Source organism: Rousettus aegyptiacus, unplaced genomic scaffold (genome assembly GCF_014176215.1).
Source record: "Rousettus aegyptiacus isolate mRouAeg1 unplaced genomic scaffold, mRouAeg1.p scaffold_m13_p_2, whole genome shotgun sequence".
NCBI classification, from domain to species: Eukaryota; Metazoa; Chordata; class Mammalia; order Chiroptera; family Pteropodidae; genus Rousettus; species Rousettus aegyptiacus.
This window is the reverse complement of record NW_023416295.1, coordinates 52,449,309-52,474,340: the sequence shown is the minus strand read 5'-3', so window position 1 is coordinate 52,474,340 and position 25,032 is coordinate 52,449,309. Positions and strand designations below refer to the sequence as shown.

Genomic DNA, 25,032 nt, shown 5'->3' with positions numbered 1-25,032 from the left:
CTAAAAAATAAGAAGTACCTACTCATAACTCTTCTTTTACCTGGCTATTATTCTGTTGTCTACCATGTGATTATCTATGGCAGCAATAACAGATATTTTGCTTTGTTGGTGTCAATTTTAATTTTGACTATCCCAATTACTGTGAAATTGTAGAAATAATTTATCTCTTCATATCTCTTCACTATAGCCAAATCTTGACTCCATTTCTTATAAATGTTTCTGCTTATTAAAGCATAAAATATTTTAACTATAGAAACATTATGACACAGTATGTATATGAACCTGAGAAAAGTATATTAAAGATAAGTGGTTAATTAGACTTAACTTTGGAAGTATAACTGAACTTTCAGAAGTATAAAATCAACACTCACTTTCTTACTGATGTAGTACGGGTCCAGGTCCTCCAGGGGCTCTGACACCATCTCTGGAGGGATGTCTCCATAAATAAATGGAAGGTTTTTTCCAGCTTCCAAGTCACTATTTGGCTTTGGTTTGTTCTCATCATCATTGTCTTGTTCTCTCTTGGGCTTTTTGGCTTTCTCTTCTGCAGCACGTTTTTCGATAGCAGCAAGAGATTCTCTAGTAAAAAGGCGGAAGCTTTCGGGTCCCGGGGGTACCAGCAGTGCCTGTGCCATCTTTTCATCCTGCACATTTAATTACGTTTAGCTTCTTGCATAAGAATTGCCTATAAAAAAAAATGCATGAGAGTTAGGAAAGCAAATGAGTGAGAGGAATTAAGAAAATCAACCAAGCTGTTATTTAACATTTCTTCTAGTAATTTTTTTAAGTATTCACATTTAAGTAGTGCTTTTAGTGCTGCACTACAAATTTTAACTTGGAAACATCATCATTCAATCCAATTTTCAATAAGCTTTATCAAATCTATCAAAAGTCTGTTCTGAGAACTTTGAGCCAAATATAAGAATTTTTTGATAAAAAAGAATAATGCCAGTAATGTTTGTCAATAAAATACTAAAGGGCCCATTATTTCTTTCTCCTGTCTTGTAGCATATCTTACAAACTCTCCAAATAAAAAAATACTGGAAACAGTGCAATAATATATCCCTGATTTAAAATCTCGGGATAGGGAAGAAGTTTTATGTAAATAAGTGCTGTTCTGGTTATTGGCATCATTGGCCACTGATTCTTTAGACAAGGTCTAACCATCAACAGCAACAGAGAAGTTGAAACTCTGTTTCTTTTTAGCTTTTCCTTTTGGATCCTCTGCGGCATCTTCTAAGGCAGTGCAAACTATATTTACTTCCTTTTCTAGTCTGCTGCTCTTCAATAATTCCAAGACAGTTTTTATGTCCTTCCTGAATCTTTCATTTGGTAAGTGGTTAAAAGCATGGACTGTGGAGCTCGACCCCCTCTGTTCTGAACCCTGGCTCTGCCATGTATGAGCTAACCTCTTAGTGTTTCAGTCTTCATCTATAAAATGGGATAATATGAGATCTGACCTGCTATGTTATTGTAAGGAATAAATGAATTAATTTACATTGTCTAGAATAGTTTCTGGAATTAGTAAACCATGTTAATGTCAACTATCATAATCTAATTATCTTCAGTTCTTTCAATCATTTCTTCTGTTGTGGTTTTAAGTATTCCCACAATTTAAGCCATCCTCTTCTAAATAAGGTCTTGATTTGGTGGCACCACAACTGATCATGGAGCTTCAGTAGTGGGCTGGGAAGTGCAGAGTATAGGGACATATTTACACATTTCTACCACCTGAGTGGGAGAGGAAAGAAGAGAGGCAGACATGTGAAGCAGCCCTGCACAATTTCCCAGGGAAGGAAAAAAATTCCATCTTCTGGAAATGTGACAGAACTGTCAAAAATGCAGGAAATCAGCTACATAAATTTTGAAACATAAGTTAACAGTTATTTTATTTTACATTGTGCCAAAAATCACATTTAAAAAAAGCATGATAGAAAATAGAAATAATAACAAAATACGAGTACATCAGTCATCTTGTAGAACAGTCTAAAACCACAGCATCAAAGTAATCATCAAAGTCATCTGTGACATTTTCCCTATCCCCAACCACCCACCCTGCCTCTGCCCCCGCACTTATTCTAGTCTCTGTAGTAGTTTATCCCTAAATGGCTTCCTAACTCTGAGCAATCTGTTGTATGGATGTACTGAGCTTACAGACAATAAGAAATTCTAGATCTTATAGTAACATAAGAAAAATTATATAGGTCACTATATGATTTTTGAGTGTATATCTGAGTTACTGGTTCCCTGGTCTGTTCCAAGGACAAAAAAAGATTTTAGTATCTGTGTCTTTATTGAATTTGTATTTATAATATGTCATTGTCATTATAGTTCCTGCTACAGTGAAGATATATTCTAAATAAGTTATAAAATATCACACATATCAAAAAATTATGTCATTTTCCATACTAGTTTAAAAAAAACTTCTGATCGTAGATGAGACAAAGCCTGTTATTTTTGTTTTTGTTCATTTGTTTGTTTTATACTCCATTAAGTGGTATGTGAATATAAATCAGAAGGTTTGGGAAAAGTTATTTTATTTTACTCAAAAATCAATCAACTATTTACTTTGTGCCTTCTATATTCAGGGCAGATGGCAAAAATTAGAATTAATGTTTTCCACTATTTTATGTCAATTTCAATGTCCACATAGTCCAGCTCTAGGTTGTGTGGAATAGTCACAGCTTTTATACTTTTGAGTGTGGAAGAAGTTTGCCCTTAACTGCAAGATGTGTAATACATCTGCCTCTTATCACCTGTCTTGAATAGAATGGATACAATTCTTCCCACGTGTTAAATGAAAATGAAACAGCATGAGAAACGTCTTAAGAAATTTCTGTGAAATATGGTTGCTTTCCTAGGGGAGAATAAGGTTACTTTTGTATTAGAGCATTTAGTTAAACTGATTTTGATTTCTTTCTTGACAATGGAATGAAAAACATATAGCAGTTGGAATCAGAGACCTGGGTTAGTAATGTCTGTCACTAGCAATTTGCCTGTGCCATTTAACCTTCGTCAACATCGGTGCCTTATCATACATATGACAACACTTTACATAAAGAAATAAGTAATTGTACTTACTGGAGTCTCCTGGTTGCTAAGTTTTAAAATGAAATTAGGTTAAAATATTTAATGTGGAATTCTTTCAATAATCTCTACAAATGACTCTGATTTCTTTGAGATGACATGGAACAAGGACCATCACGAAATCATGAAAAGTTATTTAAAAACAAAAAAATCCTTTATGTTCACTTATCATAAAAGCAAGAACAGGATTTGAGTCTTGGCCGAAAGGAAGTAAAGAAATCGCTTTTGAATTTCCATACTGTTGTCTCTTAAACCCTGAGAAGGCAGGCCATTTCCAGACTCACAGCTTTCCCTTTGCAAGGGAAACTGTTTGGGTAGGTTGAGACATGAAAGATTATAGTGAGCAGAGTTTCTTGCTTCTTTACTTGCAGCTTTGCTGTCTGGAAACTTCTCATAGTTCTTTGGAAGTTTTTAAAATTTAATTTATTTTTAATAAATTTGTTGGGGTGACACTTGTTAATAAAATTATATATAGGTTTCGGGTACAATTCTATAATGCATCATCTGTGTATTGCACTGTGTGTTCACCACCCAAAGTCAATTCTTCTTTCATCACCATATATTTGACCTCCTTTGCCCTAATCTACCTCTCTCGTCCCCCTTTCCCTCTGGTAATTACTAAACTGTTGTCTGTGTCAATGAGTTTTTGTTTGTCTTGTTCATTGTTGCTTTCAGTCTTATATTCCACATACGAATGAAATCATATGGTTCTCAACTCATTTTGTCTGACATTTCACTCAGCATGATTACTCAAGATCCATCCATGTTGTCGCAAATGGCAGTATTTCATGTCTTCTTTTGGTTGAGTAATACTCCATTGTATATATGTACCACATCTGCTTTATCCAGTCATCTATTGCAGGACACTTCAGTTGTTTCCAGGTCTTAGCCACCGTGAATAATACTGAAATGAACATCAGGTGCATATATCTTTATGGAGAAATGTTTTCAAAAATTTGGGGTAGCTACCCAGAAGGATTGCTGAGTCATATGGCAATTCTATTCTTAAGTTTTGGTGGAACCTCCATACTGTTTTCCATAGTGGCTGTATCAATTTACATTCCAACCTGCAGTGTATGAGGGTTTCTTTTTTTCCACAAAAAAGTTCCATTTTAATTTTTTTTCTTCTTTCTTGTTCTTTGTGAGCTTATTATACAGAACGCTTACATAATTTTCCTATTAGAGCAGACATTTAAAAATTAATTCCAACTGATGCCTTGGTGTGGAATATATATTATTAATGAATATATGTGCATTATAATTTATTAAAATACATCAAATTTAACGTACCCAATTTTCTCCAGAAATGTCCTTGCAAGGACAAAGAAGATAAGAAAAAGATCTGGGATGCTCTCCTTAATTAAAAACCAAAGTGTTTCTGTGTGTGCGAATGTGTGTGAGTAAAGCAAAAACATCTCTCTGCTAATCAATAAAAAGATTTTAGTTCAAAATATCATATCATAGGGATGAACCACAGAATTTCAAACCTAGAAGAGAATTGGGATCATTTATTCAAAAAACACTTATTGAGGAACTACTATGCATCAACACTGCTTGGATGTATTTTGACATTTTATTATATAAGATTCAAAAATCACATTTATGAATATCATCATTGATCTCATGAGAAAAATCATAATGTATTGGGGAGGCTGTCAAACTCCCAGTGGCAGGTAAAAGTTTTCCAAAATTCCAGTTTCCTCTTGAAAGCTCCATTTTTAACACTGTCAAAAATGCTGTCATTTGCTTTTCCTCAAGTGACAAGCTTTTCCTTTGTTCATTTTTGAGAAAATATCTGCCAAATACCTGAGTCTAAATAACCATAGTTTGTCAGTTCTTTCAAGTGAAAATAGTGTTCCATGGGAGGGGGTTGGGGGAAAGTGGCTCATTCAGCTACTGATTCACAACCACACAAGTGCTTTTTCTTGAGACAACCATGGTGTTTCAGTATGCAGCAGAAATGCTTTATGTATCTTCCCATTTCATCATATAGAGTATTAAAAATATGCATTCTTTAGGCTCAAGAGTTAATAAAATTAATATTTACTGCTTCAGCAAAGATTTTCTTGCATGAACTGTAATTTCTTTCTTACAGAAAATGTGTGCCGAAGAAAACAAAGACTGTTCCTACGGCTTAATGCCATTGTCTTGATTCCTGCTAAGTCATTAGCAGTTTTACCCCATTGACTTTTACAGCATCAGCGCAAATGCCAAAACTGTGAAAAAAGGCAAATGGCATCTTGGTATTAAGGAAATAATTTAGACCTTATAGTCCCTCATGAAAGAGACTGAGGAACCCCTAGGTGTTTTCACACCGCCCTTTGAGAACAGCTACCCTAAAAGAAACCAAATAGACACCAGTAGTCTAAAGAAGAAGGTGAGGGATTTTGACCAAGGGTCTGCTATTTAAGGGCATAGACAAATCAACTGCATTCAAGCTCTGGTGCCACTATATTCTAGAAGTGTGACCTTGTACAGTTTTTTTTTTTTAATTATTATTATTCTTTATAGTTTTCAGGTTTCCTAGCTGCACATCATCTGCATTTTCTGGAGATATTGATAGCAACAATTGCACATATCTCATAGAGTTGAGGTGACATTTAGGTGAGAAAATAAACCGAGAGGGTGAGTGAGTACAGTGCCTGGAAGATAGTAGGCCATTGCTAAGTCAAGCAGAAAACAAACCACGGCCAGAGGACTGTATTCAAGGCACAATTTGGAGAGAGAAAATCAATGAGATTTTGTGATGACTGTATATGAGGTGGGGAAGAAGGAAGAGTTATTGGGTTAAATTCATTCCCGGATTTCTAGTTTAAGCCACAAGTTGCCATTAACTCAACAGAGAAGCGGAGGTTTGTAAGGTACGATAATGAACTCTGTTTGTTTAGTTTGAGATGCCTGTGAGACAACTGGGTGTGTAATTAAAATATGGTTCTGAGACTCAGGAAAGCCATCTGGGATGGAGAAATATTGATTAGGAGGTCAGTGGTTGAAACTGAAGTTACAAACATGCATTACATTGTCTAGGTAAAAATTGGAAAGATGAAGAGGCAGGACTCCTGTGACTACGAATTTTTAAGGAGAGGGAACACAGAAGATATTAAACAATGAAGTCAGAACAGTTACATGGATGCCAGAAGAGGAATTTCCATGATGCTAATTAAAAGGCATACACTGAATATGACAATTAGTCCAACTCCCTGCCTTTAAAGTAAATGAGGAACAGGCGCAGAGAAACTAAGCGATCTTCACTGAAATGTCTACTGACAAACACAAATTGCTGCTTTGAGGCAAAGCATCTTCCATACATTCTATTCTTTACTGACTTTTACTCGACATTTTTATTTTGAATTTTACTATCGTGTGATTTGATTTTAAAGTCTAAGCTCTTTATAAATAACTACAGAAAAGTAGATTCGTATAGTTCAATTCAGTTTTCCAGACTCACATACTATAAGCTATGATACTAACATAAGCTTCTGAAACTATATGAAGCTATATTTATTAGTGAATCACAATCTGAGAAAAATTGTATAATAAACATTTGGGATATGCTGTGGCATTACTGAGGCAAAGATGAAACTATTTTTTTTCATTAGTCATATAGCTGATGGGTTCTCATCCTGCTGAATTTTACACAATAGCAGACAGTTCGGTAAATTGTATTGTATTGGTCTTTAACCTGTTAGTATCAATAGCCCCTCTCTCTCTCTCTCTCTCTCTCTCTCTCTCTCTCTCTCTCTCTCTCTCTCTCTCTCTCTCTCTGTGATTATGTTATAAACAAAATCAATTATTAGTTCTGGTCTATTCCCATGAAAACAAAATAGTGTCAAAGGCTGTAAATTTGCCATTTTGAAGGATGGAAAGTTGTTCTGTGTCATACAACTTGAAAAAAAAAAATCCACAATGTATTTTCATGTTCTCGATGATGAAAGCGTGAGTTATCAAGTTTGGGACCATTACTGAGTACCCAGTATTATTATTAGGTATTATTAAAAAAATAATTTACACTTCACAATCCCCCACGAAGGGCATATTCTAAAAGACAAGATGGACCAATTAAATACCTTCCTAATCTTTTTGGGTGTTACTATTATAATCCCCATTTTACGGATCAAAAAACCTAGGTGCAGGTAGGTTGGATAAATTTTCCAATTTAAAAAAGTAATAAGTCTAGGAGCCAGGATTTGAATCCAGATAGTTCAGGAAATAGCCTGGGTCCCAAACCTGCAAAATGAAATTTTTAGTTCTTGTTTTCTGAAACAGTATTAGGATAAGTCAGCTACTTCACTGGGAAGTTACTATGTTTAGAGCCTCATGTTATGAATGAAGTGGTCAATCCAAAGAAATATAGTGATATAATCCTCACCTTAGATTTAACATAGAATAAAACAATAGGAACGAATTAATAACAAAAATAAAACCTACATCTAATAGATATGTGTTTACATGTATGTTCAGCACTTTGGAATTATTTAAAAGTAAATTAAAAGCCTAGGCTAGCTTCTTCTATATCATGTACCTGGTGTCAAGGAGTTCAGCATTACTATTGGTCTGACTAAACCTACCGAGACATTAACTATAGCAAAGATATTACTATGTCATGGCCAAATACAAATGAAATCTAGACTTTCTCTACCATTGTTCCTTTCATGTTAGCTAAACACATGACTGTCCACACATAAATATTATTTATCGAGTTGCTAATTGTTTAGTAAGAGAATCTATGTCTGCCTTTCTCTACGTGGCCTCTGGAAAAAAAAATACCTGAGTATGAAGCCATGAGCTTATCTTTATCTTCGGAACAATTTTTATCCTGGAAATAATAATTAGCTTCTAGGATGATTTTCCTTGTGTCTTTTTTCTTATCAGAGCAGCTATAAGCTCAGAAAGAAAACTGCTAACTAATAACAATTGAACCAACATTTTAAGAGACAAATCACTGGTTTTATTAGCTCCTGAATTTTTCTCCTGTATGTTCGCAAACAGAAATAAATTGTGTGTTCAACTCCCCGACATCCATTTGATTCCAGATACTTCCTCCAAGCCCTTCACCAACCATTGGTTAAGGAATAGGCATGTGGTTCAATTATAGCTAACAAAAACTGAATAGAATTTGGCCAAGTGGGTGTCTGTAAAATGTTTCTTCACTCCTCAGAAATAGACAGAGAAGACAAAATTCTGTGTCCTCTGGACCTTATTGCATTGGGATATGATACATGGCACTACTTCAGTCAACTTACAACCAGAAGGGATGACATTCTGAGGGAAAAGCTGACACACTGAGGGTGGCAGATCACAGAGACAGATACACCCCTGGGCTCTTGATGGATCACTCAGTTCTTGGACCTAAACAACCTCTGAACCGCTTGTTATGTTCAATAAATGTTCTTCTTGACTAAGACAATTTTAGACAGTTTTTCTACTTAGTAGCAGCTGATACATCAAACAAAAGCTTCAAAAACTTGGCCAGTTCAGAAAGCAAAGCAGCTTACAACCAAATACTAACCACATATTTGGATATTCTTTACCCCAAACAGACAGGTGAGCTATGGACCCAATTACCAAATAAATATAATAAAATTCAAGTAAATACAATCTAGGTTATTTACTAAATACACAGGATGAGGTCTTTCTTAAAAGAAAAAGAAACAAAGAGCTGGGTTAGTCTCTCTTACATCAATAGCTTTTGGCATCATTCCACTCCCTGAGGTCATCTCTGCCATGTCTCTAAGTGTTTGCCTCTTTGGAGGAAAAAACTAGTGAGGAGGGAGGAAATCACTTTTCTGCCTTCTTTTGTCCTGATACAGCTGTCCTTGTTAGCCAGTAACGATTTTAGTTTACTTTCCACATACACAAATTTATGCCCACTAGTAGTTTAGGTACCTTAGTCACAGCACCTTTTTCCGGAAAAGCTCCAGGCCACTTCTGGGAATTATCTCATTTGTTCTTATACTATCCCTAGAAGAGATTCTGCATTTTTATTCCAGTAAGCCACTCTGCCACAAATCCTTGACAGATATCTCATCCCTGATGAACTCTGATGTAGCTTGGTGTCAGCTTTCTTGCTCCATGATCTGTGTAGAAAGGGAACACAGGTGAAGTTAGTCCAGCATCTTTGGCATTTGGACTGAAACGGATGCTCTGGCTCTGGGTTTGGGTTTTATACTTTGTTTACTCATAGCCTTAGATGGAGAAAGCAGGATTGATGCAAAGTTGTTAGACCTGGTGTCCTCACGGAAGGATGGGGTCAGGAACCACTGCCAGGATCCTGGGGAGAGGGTGGGGCTCTCGTTCCTTTTTTAGCAGCTTTGATTCAAGTACTCTTTCTGAAGGCATGCTGGAGCTCCCGAGTATCTTCCTGTTCTTCACCTCCTACTTCTTTCACTTTTCTCCCCTCTTTACTTTCCCTTTGTTTTTTTCTTTAAATGTTGGAAAGACCAAAGAGGCAGACCAGTGGAGCATGTGTGGTCCACATTGGTGTTGTGGGTCATTATTCTAGTTCCTTTTCAGCTCCTTTTCCTCTTTACTTAAAAACCCATTTGATAGTGTGACTAAGATTACACCAATAAACTTTACTCAGTGGCTTCTAAGATAAGTTTGAGACAAGCAGAGATGAAAAACTGGCATGCTAAACCAAGGCATTACATTAACCTAAATATAACAATCTGATGTCATATTCCTGTCAGCTATAACTATTAACAATGGTTTAGCCCAGTTAAACTAATAATTATTTCAGAGGACAATATATGTAATTTTAAGATCAGCAATTGTTGTTTAAAACAATATTTACTTTGATTCACTTATAAATGCCCACAAGCCAAACTTGGTCAAGGATTCTGTTCAATAAATCCTCTTTTATAATTTACTATGACAAAAAAAAATCATTAAATCTCACTTTTTTTATATACATGGTCTTTTAAAATCTTTATCTCCAGATGAGAACTCACTCCTAAGCCATCAATCTTTTCCCGAATTTGTCATCAGAATGATCTTTCCAAGACAGGTATCCTACCCTTATTAAAAGACTGTAGCAAAATGTGCAAGTGCCTTTATGGTCTGGCCTCTGCCTTTCCTCTTTTATCTTTCACTTTGTAGTAACACACACTTGGCTCTGCCATTTACTAGCTGTGTGACATTGAACATGTTACCTAATTTTTAGCTTCCCATCTGTTAATGAGGATTACAATACCGAGTGAGACAGCGTTGTTGTTAGAATTAAATGAAATTATGCAGAAACACACACACACACACACATACATACACATACGTAAACCCACTAATACACTAGCTAGTATATAGTAGATTTTCCATAAAAGCTTGAGGTCTTAGTAATATTAGAGGTAGCAGAAATAGTAAAATAGTATTATAATTATTATTTTCTATAAAATGACAATAATACTAATGAAACAGACCCATGAATCAGAACTTGAAGCATTAAATTAGTAAATAAATATATAGCCATTTGATAAATGTTTGTTTCCTCTTCTTTATAGCTACAAGCTTAATAAACACTTCGCAGCATACAAATATCTAGTTTTAAACAGTTTGATCTCCAGCTTGACATATATAATAAGCATAATGTTAAATAACCAAAATGTCAATTTAGATACATTTTCAAAATATTTGAGTTCTTTTCTCTGGGAGCAGAGATCAGGATGAGGTAGAGTGGGGTGAATATCAAAGAGACTGAGAAGCAAAGGAGGAGCAGGAGAATGGAGTTGGAGAAAGCATCCCAGATGGTTCTGATCTGCTTTTGTTCTCTCTCTTCTCAAATCTCTGATTCCTGGGTCAGAGACATTATATCTCACGGTTTGAGTTCCAAATGGGAGAGATTTTTCCAATCCCAAGTATCCATGAAAAAACGCTGTGATTTTTGCATGTGTGCTCCAATTTAGGCCTCATACTTCAAGTTGCATTGTCTTAATAAGATCTCTGTCTCACTCATCTTTAAAAGCAGACCACGGCTTACAATTTAACTGCAATGTAAAATGCTCTTCTTGTGACAAGAGACAATGAGGATTTCTTTTAAAGAGTTCTGAACTTCAGTGAGCACAGGAATCACTTGGGTTACTTGTTAAAGATGCAGATTTCTGGGTTTAATCTCTGGAGATTTTGAAAAAGTTGGTCTAGGGCAAGACCCAGAGATCTGCATTTTAAACAATTTGAAAAGACTGCTCTAAAGGAAAAGAGTAGAAGTTACTAGGAATGTGAGATGAGCGCTTTATACAATCAAGGCTGGGATTTAGCTCCCATGTTTACAGTAAGTTAAAAAAAAAAATAGTGGAAGCACACTGCATCCCATAGATTTTATTTTATTTTAAGGGGGAAAAAAAAAAAAACAGAAAACATTCCTACAGGCTATGTATAGTTCTCCTAGAACTAAACTATAAAGAGGTAGGAAGAAATTTTGCTTAAGACATAACATAAGGGATATCTTAAATTTAATTTCACAAAAAGATCCATACAAGATTTAATCAAATAAGTCTTCTACTGATGGCTAAAATTAGTTAAACTCAGTGAATCTCCTTTAGACAGTGATGAGATCAGATGGTTCAGAAACTTTACTTTCTGATTATCTAATACAAGTGTTGGAACTGGAGATCTCAAAATGGATAGCCTGCCTTTGAAATTACCTTTATAGAATTTCAGCATTATGGAAATTAAGGGAAAGTTCATGCTACGAATGAGGAAGTGGTAGCTTAAAGAGCATGACAGTAGCTTTATCCTGAAAATAGCTGATGAACCTTGAACAAAGTTGCTTTAGTTTTATTTTCCTTAACCCATTATTACTTTTACTATTGATGTTATTACCTGTATGCTAATATCAACAATTGAATTTTTTAGAGATAAGTTTAATTGTTTATATTGACTTTTGTGTTATTTTAGTTTATAATGATTACTTATCATTTAAGATGTCTAGTCCTCAGTGTTTTTTTTAATGTTTGTTTTATTTCAGCTCTATTAATTGTCATTTTGTCTCTTTAGTTTTTCCTTTAACTATTTTTGGCCATTTATGATATTTTCTTTCCATTCAATCCATTTCATCTTCTTTTACACTGACAATGTGATGCACCTGCTTCAGAATTTTCCAGATCAAAACCATTTCTGTTATGCATTAGGCTGTAAAACTCTGGAGACTCAGCTCTGTGTGCAAGGGCTGAAGCAGATCCAAAGCCACTCACTGAAGAACTCCCACATTTTGCCAGCAGGTCCCTGGCAGCATTTCCCCATGGGGAAGGGGTAGCTTTCCATCTGGGTGGAAACACTGATTGGCTCTCAATGTCAGAGATTGTCCCTACCAGCTATTCATTTGGCTTTAGGATTTGAGGCCCTTATCAAGGAGATAACTTCAATTGGCTAAATCACCAAGATGCTATGCTGTGAAATACTGAAAGTTTGTCTAGGAAGCAAACCATACATCCACTTCTCTGGGTGCTCCAGACATTCTCCTGGATCAAATTTGACCATCAGAAGGCTTCATAGTAGTCATGTTAATTTAAAATCCGAAGTTTCCTTGTCTGAGTTGTAGAAAATTCATCCCTGCCTCTACTCTAAAAATGTTATGCCAAGCAGGCTCAGAGGCAAATATGTACATTCTATAATAGTAACTTCATTAATTCACAGTCTTAGAAAGGTCTACATTTTCTACATTTTTCTTCAACTTCCTACTGTGTATTGATTAAAATATATATATATATATCCCTTTATATAATTTTTTATAAAGAGGTAGGATATAAATAAAAATCCAATTTTTCTAAATATGCGATTTAAAATATTTGTTCTTAATCATGAGTCTGTGTTTTTATAAATAAACCATTCCTCAAGGACTATACTTAATTTTGTAATGAAAGTAAATGTTAAAATTTGAACTTGGAAGCCCAGAATCCTAAAATTGAAATGGATCTTTCAGGCCATCTAGTTTCACCATTCGAGTTTATAGCAGTGGTCCTTAAAATTTAAGCATCAGAGTCACCTGGAGGACTTTTTGTTAAAACAGTTTGCCACGTCCCAGCCCAGAGTGGCTGCTTCTGTAGATATGGGAAGGCTCTAAATTTTGCATTTCTAGCACACAGATGATACCGATGCTGCTGGCCCAGGAATCACATGTTAGTAGTGACCAACTAAAGAATTTAGAATTAAATGTCTTTTCAAGTTAAAAACATATGTGCCAGTCATATTGCTCTCATTTTATGATTTCTCAAAGATGACAATCGTAGCTTCTTTAGCCTCATTTGTTCATTAATTTAATGTCCTATGGTATAATTCCTCCAGCCTGGAACCTTGAAATGATTTATGGCAGTATTTCACTGAAGCCTGCAATAGCTTCTTCACTGTCCATGTGCTTTCAGCCTGACTCCCATATAGCCTATTTTCACAGTAGTCACAGTACTTTGGGGAAAGCATATCAAATCATGTTATTTCTCTCCTCAGAATCCTTTAGAAGCTACTTAGAGAAAAGGTCAAACTCCTTACAGCTGCCTATAAGGCCTTATGATATGGCCTCCTAGTTACCTTGCTGCATTCACCTGTTCCTGCTCACTGTCTCCCTCACACCTCTCTGGCCAAATTGGCTTCTGGCTGTCCTCTGCATCTGCCAACCACAAATACACTGGTCCTTCTCTCAGGAACACTCTGAACATGCCTAACTCCTTCATCTCCTTTAAGTCTTGGCCAAAAGTTTACCTTCTCAAAGAGGTCTGCTCGCACTTCCCATACAGCTCCTTACCCTGCTCTGTTACTTCCAGAGTACTTATCACCTTATTATGTATTACATAATTTGCTTATTTATAATGTTTATTATTTATTTTCTGTCTCTCCTGGGTAGAACATAAGCCTTGCAGTAAGCAGGACATTGTAAGATATCTGTTGAATATAATTACCTAAAACAAATCCTACAAATATCTTGTCTAATGTGGTAACCACTGGCCACATATGCAGTAGTTGAGCATTTGAAATGTTGCTAGTGTCAGATTTTGAAATGATTATATTTTGGGTATGTTGGCTTAAATAAAATGTAGCATAAATAACATTAATGTCACTTGCTTCTTTTGTCTACTTTTGATGTTAGCACCTACAAAATTTCAAGTACCTGTGTTGGTCTCATTATATTTCTATTGAATAATGTTTGTGTTGTGTACACCTTTCCTCTACTTCTTCACCCTCCTCCAAGTGACCAAACCCATAAACAAATGCATGAACCAATAAAGAGGGCAATCCTTATTCTGAGATGCTCTAAAGGGGAAGGCAGCTCTCTCTGGATTGATAAATTTTCAATTTTACTTGATCAAATTGTTATTTTTGTCTGTAAGTCATAGGAATTTGGATCAAGAAACAGCATGGTAAAAAAGCTACTTGGTCTATAAATAAACATCTGAGTTTATGTGCACATGTATTTGTGGAGCAGAAACCACATTTAAATCTGAATACAATAGAATTATAGGAAGCTTTTTATTTTGAAATAAATTGGCATCATGACAAATAAATAGAAAGAAACAGCATTCTCAGGCCAATAATCAATGTTTGATCTGCATTTCTACTATAACATCCATTTTGCTTCAGCCATAATAGCCCTCTGAGTTGCCCTTGGCCATGTTTCTCCCTCTTCTTGCTGGTGCTGTGTACTTTAAGCAGTTTCTTTCCAGGCAACCACAGACTGTTTACTGACTGTAATCAAAATGACAGTGCACTGTTTTCATAACCGAGTATCGAGTCGATTGCCTTTTTCACTTGGCAACCTGAGGGAACTTTAGAACTGCGATTTTGAGGTACAACTTGCATAACTTCAAGATGGTGGTGCTTACTTCACCCGTTTCCTGCATTCCTTAGAGGTTTTATAATTCAGAAAATTGAGTTTTATCTAGCTTGGAGCAAAGAGGCTATAATTGCAACCTTCAGATCAGTGCTAGTGGTAAATTCCACTGGAACATTGGTTGATTCAGGTGGAGCTGAAGTTCGGCTGTCATGTGATTCTTTACAGCCAGAAACTTGCCACCTGAGGGGCCTTCTCTACCAAGCACACCCTGCAAATAGATGGTTATAGTACCATGGACTCTGATCTCTTTGAGATGATGCTGCAGAAGAGAGTGTAACATAATAGAAAAGCATGCCCTGCCCCATCTTTTAAGAAACAATATTTAATAGAAAGATAAGGAAGAGACAGAAGAAAACAGAAGGAAAGGAATAAAACTTGCACTTTAGGTAACCTGTATTTTAGACTTGTTTTTACCATCACTTGCTGTGACATACTGAACACTCAACATCATAAGTGTTCAGCGTCTACATCTGTAAAAGACGAGGAGAGGAAGGAAATCAACTAGTTCATTTGTAGTGCTTCTTTTATCTCTACGACTCCAGTCTAATGTCCAGACTCTGGGACTCTGTACTAGGTAGACTCCAACATTCATCCCTTCTGAGCAAGAATGATCTGAGGGCACAGCAATAGCCACATATGCTGAACAACAAAGATCATTGGCTAATTCAGTAACTGAGGTAGGCTATGCTATACCTAGTAGAGGCTATCTTCATATTTGGAATACTTTAGTGAACTAAGTACTTGAACAAATTTAAGTTATGTTTTTTGATGAGTTAATACTATGACTGCTTTGAGTAGAGCATAGCTGAAAAGTTGGTTGTTGAAAAGAACTATTCCTCTAATCCTTTCTAATTCTAGATATTCAATTTGATATAGATGATTTCTTCATGAAATGGTAATATCAAAAATCACCTCATCTGAGAAATTCTATCCAAATGGCAGTTTAAAAAAAAAAAAACTGACAAAACTTTAAGTCTACTTTTCAGTGAAATATGACACATCACTTAGTTAAATCCCCCTAAAATAGGGTGTTTTAAAGTAAAGAATAGATGAAAACAAATTTTCCAGGATCTGAATTCAGTACCCAGAGAGTCTATGTTTTTCCTTCCACTGTTGAGCACATCATTGGCACCAAAATAGAGCGAAGGCCTGTGTGTATTGCCCTGTTTTAGGTGTCAGTCATGCCACTTACTGCAGCAGTAATGCAAAGTGGAAGCTCTCGGAATATAAAGGTGGGAGGATTCTGTTTAATGCTCAGTTCTTTTGAGGCTGAAGGAAGGTCAGAATGCTGTAAGAGAAAATTACATGATGCAAATTTTTTTTCCATTCAGGGATTGCATCGACCAAATTGCTAATGAGAGCCAAGACTGGCAGAGCCTGTCTGTCTTGCCCAGGGTAGACGATGTAGCCAGTAAGACCCCGGCTAGAGAATGCAGCAGTCACAAGGAGAAATGTAGAGGAGCTGAAGGGAGAAGACGGTAGACAGACAGAACTGGAATTTGTGGCATTCTTACAATGCTCCGCATGTGCCACCTGTACTATCTCCTCAAGGACATGGACAATTCAGGATTCTGATAAAATTGCCTGTGTAAAACTGGGCATTGCTTCCACTCATTCTTTAAGGGCTCCACTTTTTAAAAAAATAATAGACTATTTTTTAAAGCTGTTCTAGTTCTATAAAAAAAAAAAAAAAAAAAAAAACCCAGAAAGTACAAAGAGTTCTCACATCAAGTTCCTGGTTTTTTTGTCTTAAATATTTACTCTTTAAATTTTTTATTCAGGAGGAACTCCTTCTGTTTACTCTAGATACACCAGCCTCCTGCTTCAAAATATGGATACTGTCATCCTGAGATTTAACAGATCTTTTCTACATGGTAATAATTTTACTGACCAGGCTGATAGAATGGGAGAGGTCGTGAAGAAACCATAGTTAAGTAGTAATATTAAAGAATGTTTCTCTAGAGGAAAGACTTTAGGATATAATCTGCACTGAAGGATGTAGAGGATTATTTTATTAAAGGCTACCACGGTATCATCCCCTGCTGTGGAAAGGACTGAGGGAAACCAACATAGAAAAGCAACTGAGGTGTTAACCCAGCAAATGTCTCCTTAAAGAGTTGAAAAAGCTGACTCACTAAGGAAATGGAATTCCTTTCAAGAAATGCAATTCATTATTAATTCCACTTAGCTATTAGATTAATTCATTTCTTTCTTAGAAATGGCACTTTCTGAAAATCTATTTTTAAAGCATTTTGCCTTTAAAAAATTTGTTAGTTTACAGATCTGCCTTTCCTCTAAATCTGACACAATTGGAGTTTCGAAAATTAGAAATCATGTTTTGTTTCCAGCTGGATGATCTAGACATTCAAAAAGTATCTCAAATAGACTCTTATTTGATTATTGAAGACAATTTTCAGAGGATCAATTTATAAGGTAAAGAATTAAAAAAGGACAAATCTCTGATTGTACAAATCGAAGTTTATGGATGCTTATTTCCCACTGTGAACAATTGTTTGTATTGTTAGTTTGCAGAGTATACTATAACCAACAGCTGGGTCCACTTTCAAGTAGAGGTAAGAGTAGGAAATTAACAATTTGAAATATAAAACTCCTTAAACATATAGAATAAATACCAGCTTGTTCAGCCAAAGGAGAAATGAACACAAATATATTTTTTGTTATTTTCTTAAATATTTGCATAGTCTTTTTACTTAACATGCATGCACTCGTTAGCATTTAGAAATTATTCCAAAAGTCTTTTTCTCAGCTAATTTTCACTTCTCTAGTTAAGCTTTCATTTGTTTCTCTCATTTTTTTCAGCCTTCCTTTAGTCAGTTGGTTCTCAGACTTGGCTGCATATTTAAATTATACTCACAGAGCTTTTAAACAAACACTGATACCCAGGTCAGCCCCCAAAGAATCTAATTTAATCGGTGTAATGTAGAGGGGAGCATTGCTCTTTTTCAAGTTTCCCAAGTGATTTCAGTGTACAACCAGGGCCATCCTCTGAATAAGCTCATCATGTTTCATCTCCTTCTGTTTTCTCTCAGAATGTTTGTATATTTCCCTTCAACTGTTTTTTCTCTTCCCTCCTGTCATTTTTATTGGTGAGGTTTTAAAAATCTAATTTTTTTTTCATTTCTCATATTGCTTTTTTTCCTGATTTTCTATTTACTGTCCAAGAAGTTCTCATTCCAGGCATATATATTTGATTTGTATTCTTATCTAATATTGCCAAGTTCTTATATCAATAAAAGATAATGCAATGTAATTGTGCTTATACTTTTGTCTGGTCCTCCAGTGCTAATGTAATAATATACTTTAATTTTTGCTATAAATACAAAAAGATTGATAGCAAAGCCTAATATAATTGTTGAAAACTAATGCTAAGAATGGATTTGCTTGAATTGTAATCATTATTGGCTATGATTAAAGATATTTTAAAATATTGAGACCATATGGGACTCAAAGACATGTAAATATTCTATTAGTAATAATTTTACCATTTCACAGCTAAAGAACATATGTTTACTCTAAATTTTAAGACTTAAAGACAAATTTCAATAGTTTCAGAATAGAGCAGAAGTGGGAATATTACATACTGCACCAACTAGCATATCAGTAACAAGATATCCACAGCGGAGGAAGAATTAAATTCAACAAAAGCGGGGAGCTGGGGGGAATAACTATGATAATGAAATTTGGCAATATAAATAGTAGGAAAAACAGAAATATGGGGGAAGTAATGCATAGAATATCTGAGGATTTAAAATGAAAGAGATGGACAAGTGGTGGGCAGTTGGGTGAGCCTGGGATGGAAGAAAATAACTCTTGATGCCATTGTGGCTGTGTGTCCAAATACAGTCAAGCCATTTCCTCTCTTGAGGTTTATTTTTTTCTCACTGGGAAAAATACTGGTTGGATTGGCAAAGCAAAAAAAAAAAAAAAAACCCGGCAAAAAATTCCTTGGCCATATCCTGCCTGTGGGTATGTTTTGTTGGATCTATCCAGTATTGTAAATGATTTGAAGTAGATGACGGCATTTAACAAGAGGGAAATTTCTAAGAAAAATCTGGATTTTCAGCTTCTTTGGAGAAAGTATTTGATTCAACATTATCCTAGACCTAAGAAGGAGCTTCTCATTTTTAGAAAGAGCATGGGCTGCCGAATTCTTTAGTCCCAACCTGATTGACTTCACTCATTTCCCTTATCTGCTTTGCCCATGTAGGAATTTGGGTTTGCTTCCTTGAGAATTTATTCTTAAGACCATTTCCAATCATGATATAAGTTCCATGAAAAGAAAATGCCCCAAATACTTTGTTTAGGCAGAACAAAAACAACTTAGAAAGAGAAAAAAATGTCACAAGTAAAACCACTAAGGGGACAGAGAAACTAACAAACAGGGGGCAGGTTCTCAGATACAGGCTTAAGCTCATAAAATGTGTCCTATTAACCCTATACAAGAATATTTTGGGGTCCAATGCAGAAGCACAATGTCACTTAGCAGTAAGAACTGGGAGTCCAGTTTGAGCTCTTGGGAAAGGAAAAGGACAAAATGTTCTGTACAACCCAAGGAAGGATAAAGTATATTCTGAATATTAGGAGATTAAAATTCCCAAAAATGAACTTCTTGGCAGAAAATGGCCAAAGTTATTTAAAGAGTGACTTCCCATCTTTGAATTCACCCATTGAATAAAACAATATTAAACCACTGTTTAATAATTCAAGGATCATTTCTTTCACTTTGCTCCGGCACAGAGATTAATCACATGAAGGGCTCCCTCTACACAGTCTCCAAAATGATGAAAACCTAATTCAATTATTACAGAAATAACTCCAGACTTTTAAAAGCTTTCTCTGAACTAAAACAACCCCTGAGAATTCCCTTATACAACCGCCACCTAGCATATGTTTATATATACTCTATTTGGGCATGATTATGTGTATATATATATGTATACATAATCACATATATATACACATGCACACACATATATATATTTGATATTATAAACCTGATTACGAGTTACTTTCGGTTGTTCTCTATTCCTATATCTTGGGCAGAAACTTTTAAAAAATGCTTTCCATAACGTCTTTTATCACTTAAAATCCTGGAGAAAAGAGAGAGGTATACTATAAAAAAAAAAGTCAATAAATACTTGAGACATTAAAACTTGAGGTATCTATTTGAATGGGTATTTATACAAATTTTAAAGCATTTTTCTGTGGTAAATTATATGTCTGGATGTAGACTCAAATTTCAGATACCCAAAGAGTTGGTGCCTGCCAGGCAATTCAGAGGATAAAGCATGTCTTTGCTTAGCAAGAGAACAAGATTTTATTCCTGTTTTATCAAGTAAACTAAAATTAACACTATTCTACTCTGAAATATGTATCTACACTTGATATATCCCATTAAAATGTATCCAAAGAAAGTATTAACTTTATCCCAGAGTGAAAAATACCATCAGGTAAAGCTAAACTAAAAAAAGTAGCCAGAGCAACAATACAATGGCTTTTATCCTTCCCAAATTTTATAACTACCTCAAAAAACGATCTACCTTAAGAAGTGGTAGTTCAGATATCAGGTTCTATATTGAGTTGCCACTAAGATTGTTTATGTGGTAAAATTCAAGTGGAGGCAAAGATAATTTATAATTGAAATTAATCAAAATTTAAAATGAGATCCTAAAAGTATAGAAGTATATATTGTTCATATCTTAAGTTATATTTCAGGGGTAGGTGGGTAATTCATCCTCATAGTTTTGAAAAACTGGTGAAACAACCATTAATGTTAAGGTAGAATGAATAATATATTTTTACATGACAAATGAAATGTTGATTCTCAACCTTCAGTTAGTTCACAGTGTTTCTACACATGAATGACAATGATAAAAAAAGTAATCTGCATAGCTACCTATGCAAAGAAATTCCACTATCTAGTCACATGTTCAGTCTTTGGTGGAAAAAAAGCATTTGTCTTATACTTATGGTGCTTTCAGTAAACTTCAACACTAAAAATAAGGAATCATAAGAGCTGGGAGTGACCTAATGTCAGGGAAATGAACTAGCAACTAATTCCAAACAGAGCATTGTCTAGTTGCAAAGCCTTACCTTCATATCTTTAAGCCTCTCGAACTCTCGGACATCTGAGATCTGTCTAAGCACGAGCCCATTAAGTCATCCTGGCTGCCATGAAGATGAAACTGACAGCGCAGTTACTTGAGTCAGTTTAAAGAGGCCCAGGGTGGTTGAAGGGAAGGATTAAGAGGCCTGGGGTGCTGAAAGAACATCCCAGCTCTAACTTCCAAAGATCCCGGTAGCACACAGCTGTCAAGAATATGAAGCTGCTCATGGGGAAAACCTTCGGAGGGAAGCAGGGATTTTGCGGTATGTCAACAATTTCATCAAGCACAGTTGGCCTTTCCACCTTTTATTGTACCATTAATAGGATTTAAGTAGCAGACAGTTTGTGAGTTGATCATATAGCCAACACATGCAGTCATTTCTGGAATTTAGGCTCTAAGTTGATGATCGTAGTAGAAATTATTCGGCATTTAAATGTGGTTCTTGGTGAAACCTAGATTTTCTTTGAACCTTCACAGAAGGCTTTTACCTAATAGGCATATCCTATTAAGGCACAAGTTGAAATAAAGCCCCTTGCTCCTATTTTGTTTAAAAGCCCTTGAAGTGTGGAGTTCATGATAATATATCACTGGGTGAAAGAATGGTCTTCTAGAAGGTGTTATGAGAGTTCTATAGATTCTCCGGGAAATGTCCAGGATATTAGCAATAATTGATATTATTACAGGGAACACATTTGTTGTTGTTTCAGCAAGGGCACTCTTCCAAGATGAGAATTACTCACTTTTCAACTGCAGAATTCCTTGGCAGTTTCATTCTATCCTTCCTGTTGTGGTGGAAGATATTATATCATCATCACCAATAATAACAATAATACCTATTCCATTTGGTGGAGGTCGGATGGCGGTTGTGGGCACTTAATCATATTTCAAGGTATATAATAAGCACTGAGCAGGCATTATTTTATTTACACAACTGGCAACAGAGACATCATCATTCTTGTTTTATAGATGATGTAATAAAGGCTCAGAAAGTTTAAATACTTTAATAGTGGAGCTAGGATTCAGTCTGCCAGCCCTTGCTCTTAACCAATTCTCTATATTGCTTCCTACTTGTAAGCACCAGAGAAGGAACTGGCCAGGAACCATTAAAATATCTCTATCCCTCTATTCCTCTATTCCCATGTTTAACACACCATTAATGGTAATATACAAGTCAGTAGGAGTCAAGGATGTGTCAGATTTCAGTTAAGCTGAGAAAAAGTAAAAGTCTAGATAAATTAGAGTCATAGAATTTTAAAACTGAAAAGTGTTCTTAGATATCTTTGATTCTAATTCTCATCTTGTATAGGCAAAGAAAATGCACTTCAGTGATATTTGGTTATTTTCTGAGGTAACAGACTCATTAGTAACAGAACTTGAACCAGAAACTAAGACTTCCAGCTCAGTATTCAACCTATTTTTCTCTACTACACCAATAAATTACAGTATTATTCCTCACCTTACAAATGAAGTTACTGTTAGATTCTCCTAAAGGATAGGATATCCAAACTTATTTGATATATCATTTAATTGGAATAGGTTGATTTCTAAAAATTTTCAAAGAACACATTTGTGATTAACTCTGCACTTTGTTCTTCACTTTGTGACTCCATATTATTTCATGGAATAAATAACTAAGATTGTTGCAACTATTCCAAAAAAAAAAAAAAAAATTGCTAACATTCAGGGCCCAAATGTAAGCAACCATTCATAAATGTAAAACAGTTCAATCAAGACCAGCTTTTGTGTTTACACAGAACCAAGTTACTCAGGTTCAGTCACCTGTAGAGAAGCACGGCATGTACAATACACACAAGTCAATTGACATTCATTTCTGGAAACCCTTTTCAAGGAAACAGTTTTCTTTATATCCTGTGGTTGGAGTTCTTCTGAAATATACAAGACCCAGGGCCTTTCTCTGAGGCGTCCACTATTTTGTTATGTTTTTAGGAGGAATATTATTGCTACTCAATGTAAAATAGTAAGTGAGAAATCAGTATTTTTACCATATCATTAAAAATTATCATTAAAGCATAGGCCTCAAGTTCTATTTTTAGGCCCTTTTGACCAGTGCTGACTGGAAACCCAAGTTGAAATAAGAGGTCTTTATTTAACATAAGGCACTACTTGGAATGAGTGATGAAATTTTTCTATGCAAATCTCTACAATAACTTATGCCTTTATCTTTGTCCTCATATGCTACATTACACCACCTGTTGTGTTAAAAAAAAAAAAAAGCCTTTATGATATTTAAAACCCTTCTTTCAATTAACACCTCTAGATTTTCTGCCAATAATTTTATGCTAAGTATGTAATAGCTAGTTGAATGAAGCATTTGTGGTTGTGCTACAAAATATTTTAAAGAAAACTATAGAAATGTAAATTATAAGTATATAATTGTTTTTTGGCTCAAGTGGTTCTCCCTGGTAATTAATAATAATGATAATAATAACAACCACTAATTATTAAATATACACAGAAAAAAAAAGAATGTATCAAGCTTATGAGATTTCATCAAGACGACATACCTTTAGGTCAATAAATTGAAAGGTAAATACTTAATATAGACATGAACATATTAAAATATAAAATAAATACACTCTAGAGCAAATAGGGATTGTTTTATTATTAGAAAGTTAAACCTCTTTTTAATAGTATTGGTGATCTTCTCTCAGTAAAAATAGATTATTTTAGGAAAAAATTGATAATGTATTTCAGATAGCCAAACACCTCTATTTTATCACTCCCTACAGTCGAGGCCTCTCCAAAGCCGTTAAATAAAACACTGAAGCACAAGAATGGTAGTTCCAATTTCATTATCATTTATGTTTAAAAAAATACTGGACACTGAACATTTAAATAGAGATGTACAACCATGAAATCCATTAAGTTAGCTTTGTGTAATAAAAAAATATTTTCTCTAAATACAATGAATCATAAATATCTGCATGATTCTAAAATTCAAGCTCAGTAATACCTAGTCTGTACCATAAGTCACCATTTCTAGACAGATGCTCTATTTCTATTGAGAGATAAAGGAATAGTAAGCAGTTTACACGTCAAATGAAGCCTCTGGTTCCTGTAATTTACATTAAAACATCATTAGGTTAAAAATAGCAGCACGAAGATTATTTTAAAATAAGAAAAATTGTGTGGTAGCTAGATTCTATGGTGCAGATAATTAAATGTTTTTACTAGCTTACCTGATAAAACAGAGCCTTGGGGATCACAGCATAACAAAGCCCGGCATCCAAGATGGGTAGAGTGTAATGTGCCTCCCTTTGCAGTAGTTCACATTTTTGGCCACAGAGGTTTACAAGTGAATTACAATGTTTTTTATTTGCTTTCTCTGTGTACAAGAAAACAAAGAGACCTTTCCAGAATTCTCTCTGCTGTGCCTCCGCTTCCTGTTCTGAGATTCACTCTATGGTACCCAACATATATCAGAAAACAGCTTTGAGAAAAAAAAAAAAAAGACGGAAAACCCAACGTGGTACCGCCATCTACTGGTAGACACACAAAATTGAACAATAGGAAAAACATCCTCATTATTCTCTATCATAAAGTAAAACATAACCTATTCACTGCATATGAGCGTGTACAAAGAGACTCTTTTGCATGTTAAATTATTTGCACCTCACTTATATTTTTTCTTAACTCTATAAATTTAAACAGTTGATTTACCCATAAACTATTACAAAAATAAAACCTATAAATTTATGTTTGAAAATTAGGTTTTTAGATTACCTTACACTCTCTGTGTAGTTTTGCAGTATCACCATTGTGGTTTGCTCTGATCTTTGGGAAACTTTTTCTTGTCATAGAACAAATTCTTTTCCAAGTGAGTAATTTGACTCTTTAAAGAACACATTCACTGATATGATAGTCTTTTTTGTGTTGCTTTTCTGCAAAATATTTTCAAGAAATAATATCTGAATATGGAAAACAAATATAATGTTATTAATTTACAATTAATTAAATACATTCGTATGGATAGAGCACCTT

General features: G+C 35.0%; 1 protein-coding gene across 8 annotated transcripts in view; it reads right to left on the bottom strand.

The window, feature by feature from the left end:
• SCN3A (sodium voltage-gated channel alpha subunit 3) overlaps nucleotides 1–24,456 on the bottom strand; it is a 104,328-nt gene extending 79,872 nt beyond the window's left edge. For 6 of the 8 annotated variants that reach the window (XM_016152462.2, XM_016152468.2, XM_016152460.2 and 3 more), the window contains exons 1-3: nucleotides 24,231–24,456; nucleotides 8,974–9,164; nucleotides 372–685 (exon numbers count right to left, since the gene is read on the bottom strand). In XM_016152462.2, the coding sequence (XP_016007948.2) occupies nucleotides 372–635 (264 nt within the window). In that variant the 5' untranslated portion in view covers nucleotides 636–685; nucleotides 8,974–9,164; nucleotides 24,231–24,456. The remainder of the gene's footprint in view (nucleotides 1–371; nucleotides 686–8,973; nucleotides 9,165–24,230) is intronic. The other 2 variants (XM_016152461.2, XM_016152463.2) reach the window with 2 other exon arrangements.
• Nucleotides 24,457–25,032: the final 576 nt, after the last annotated feature.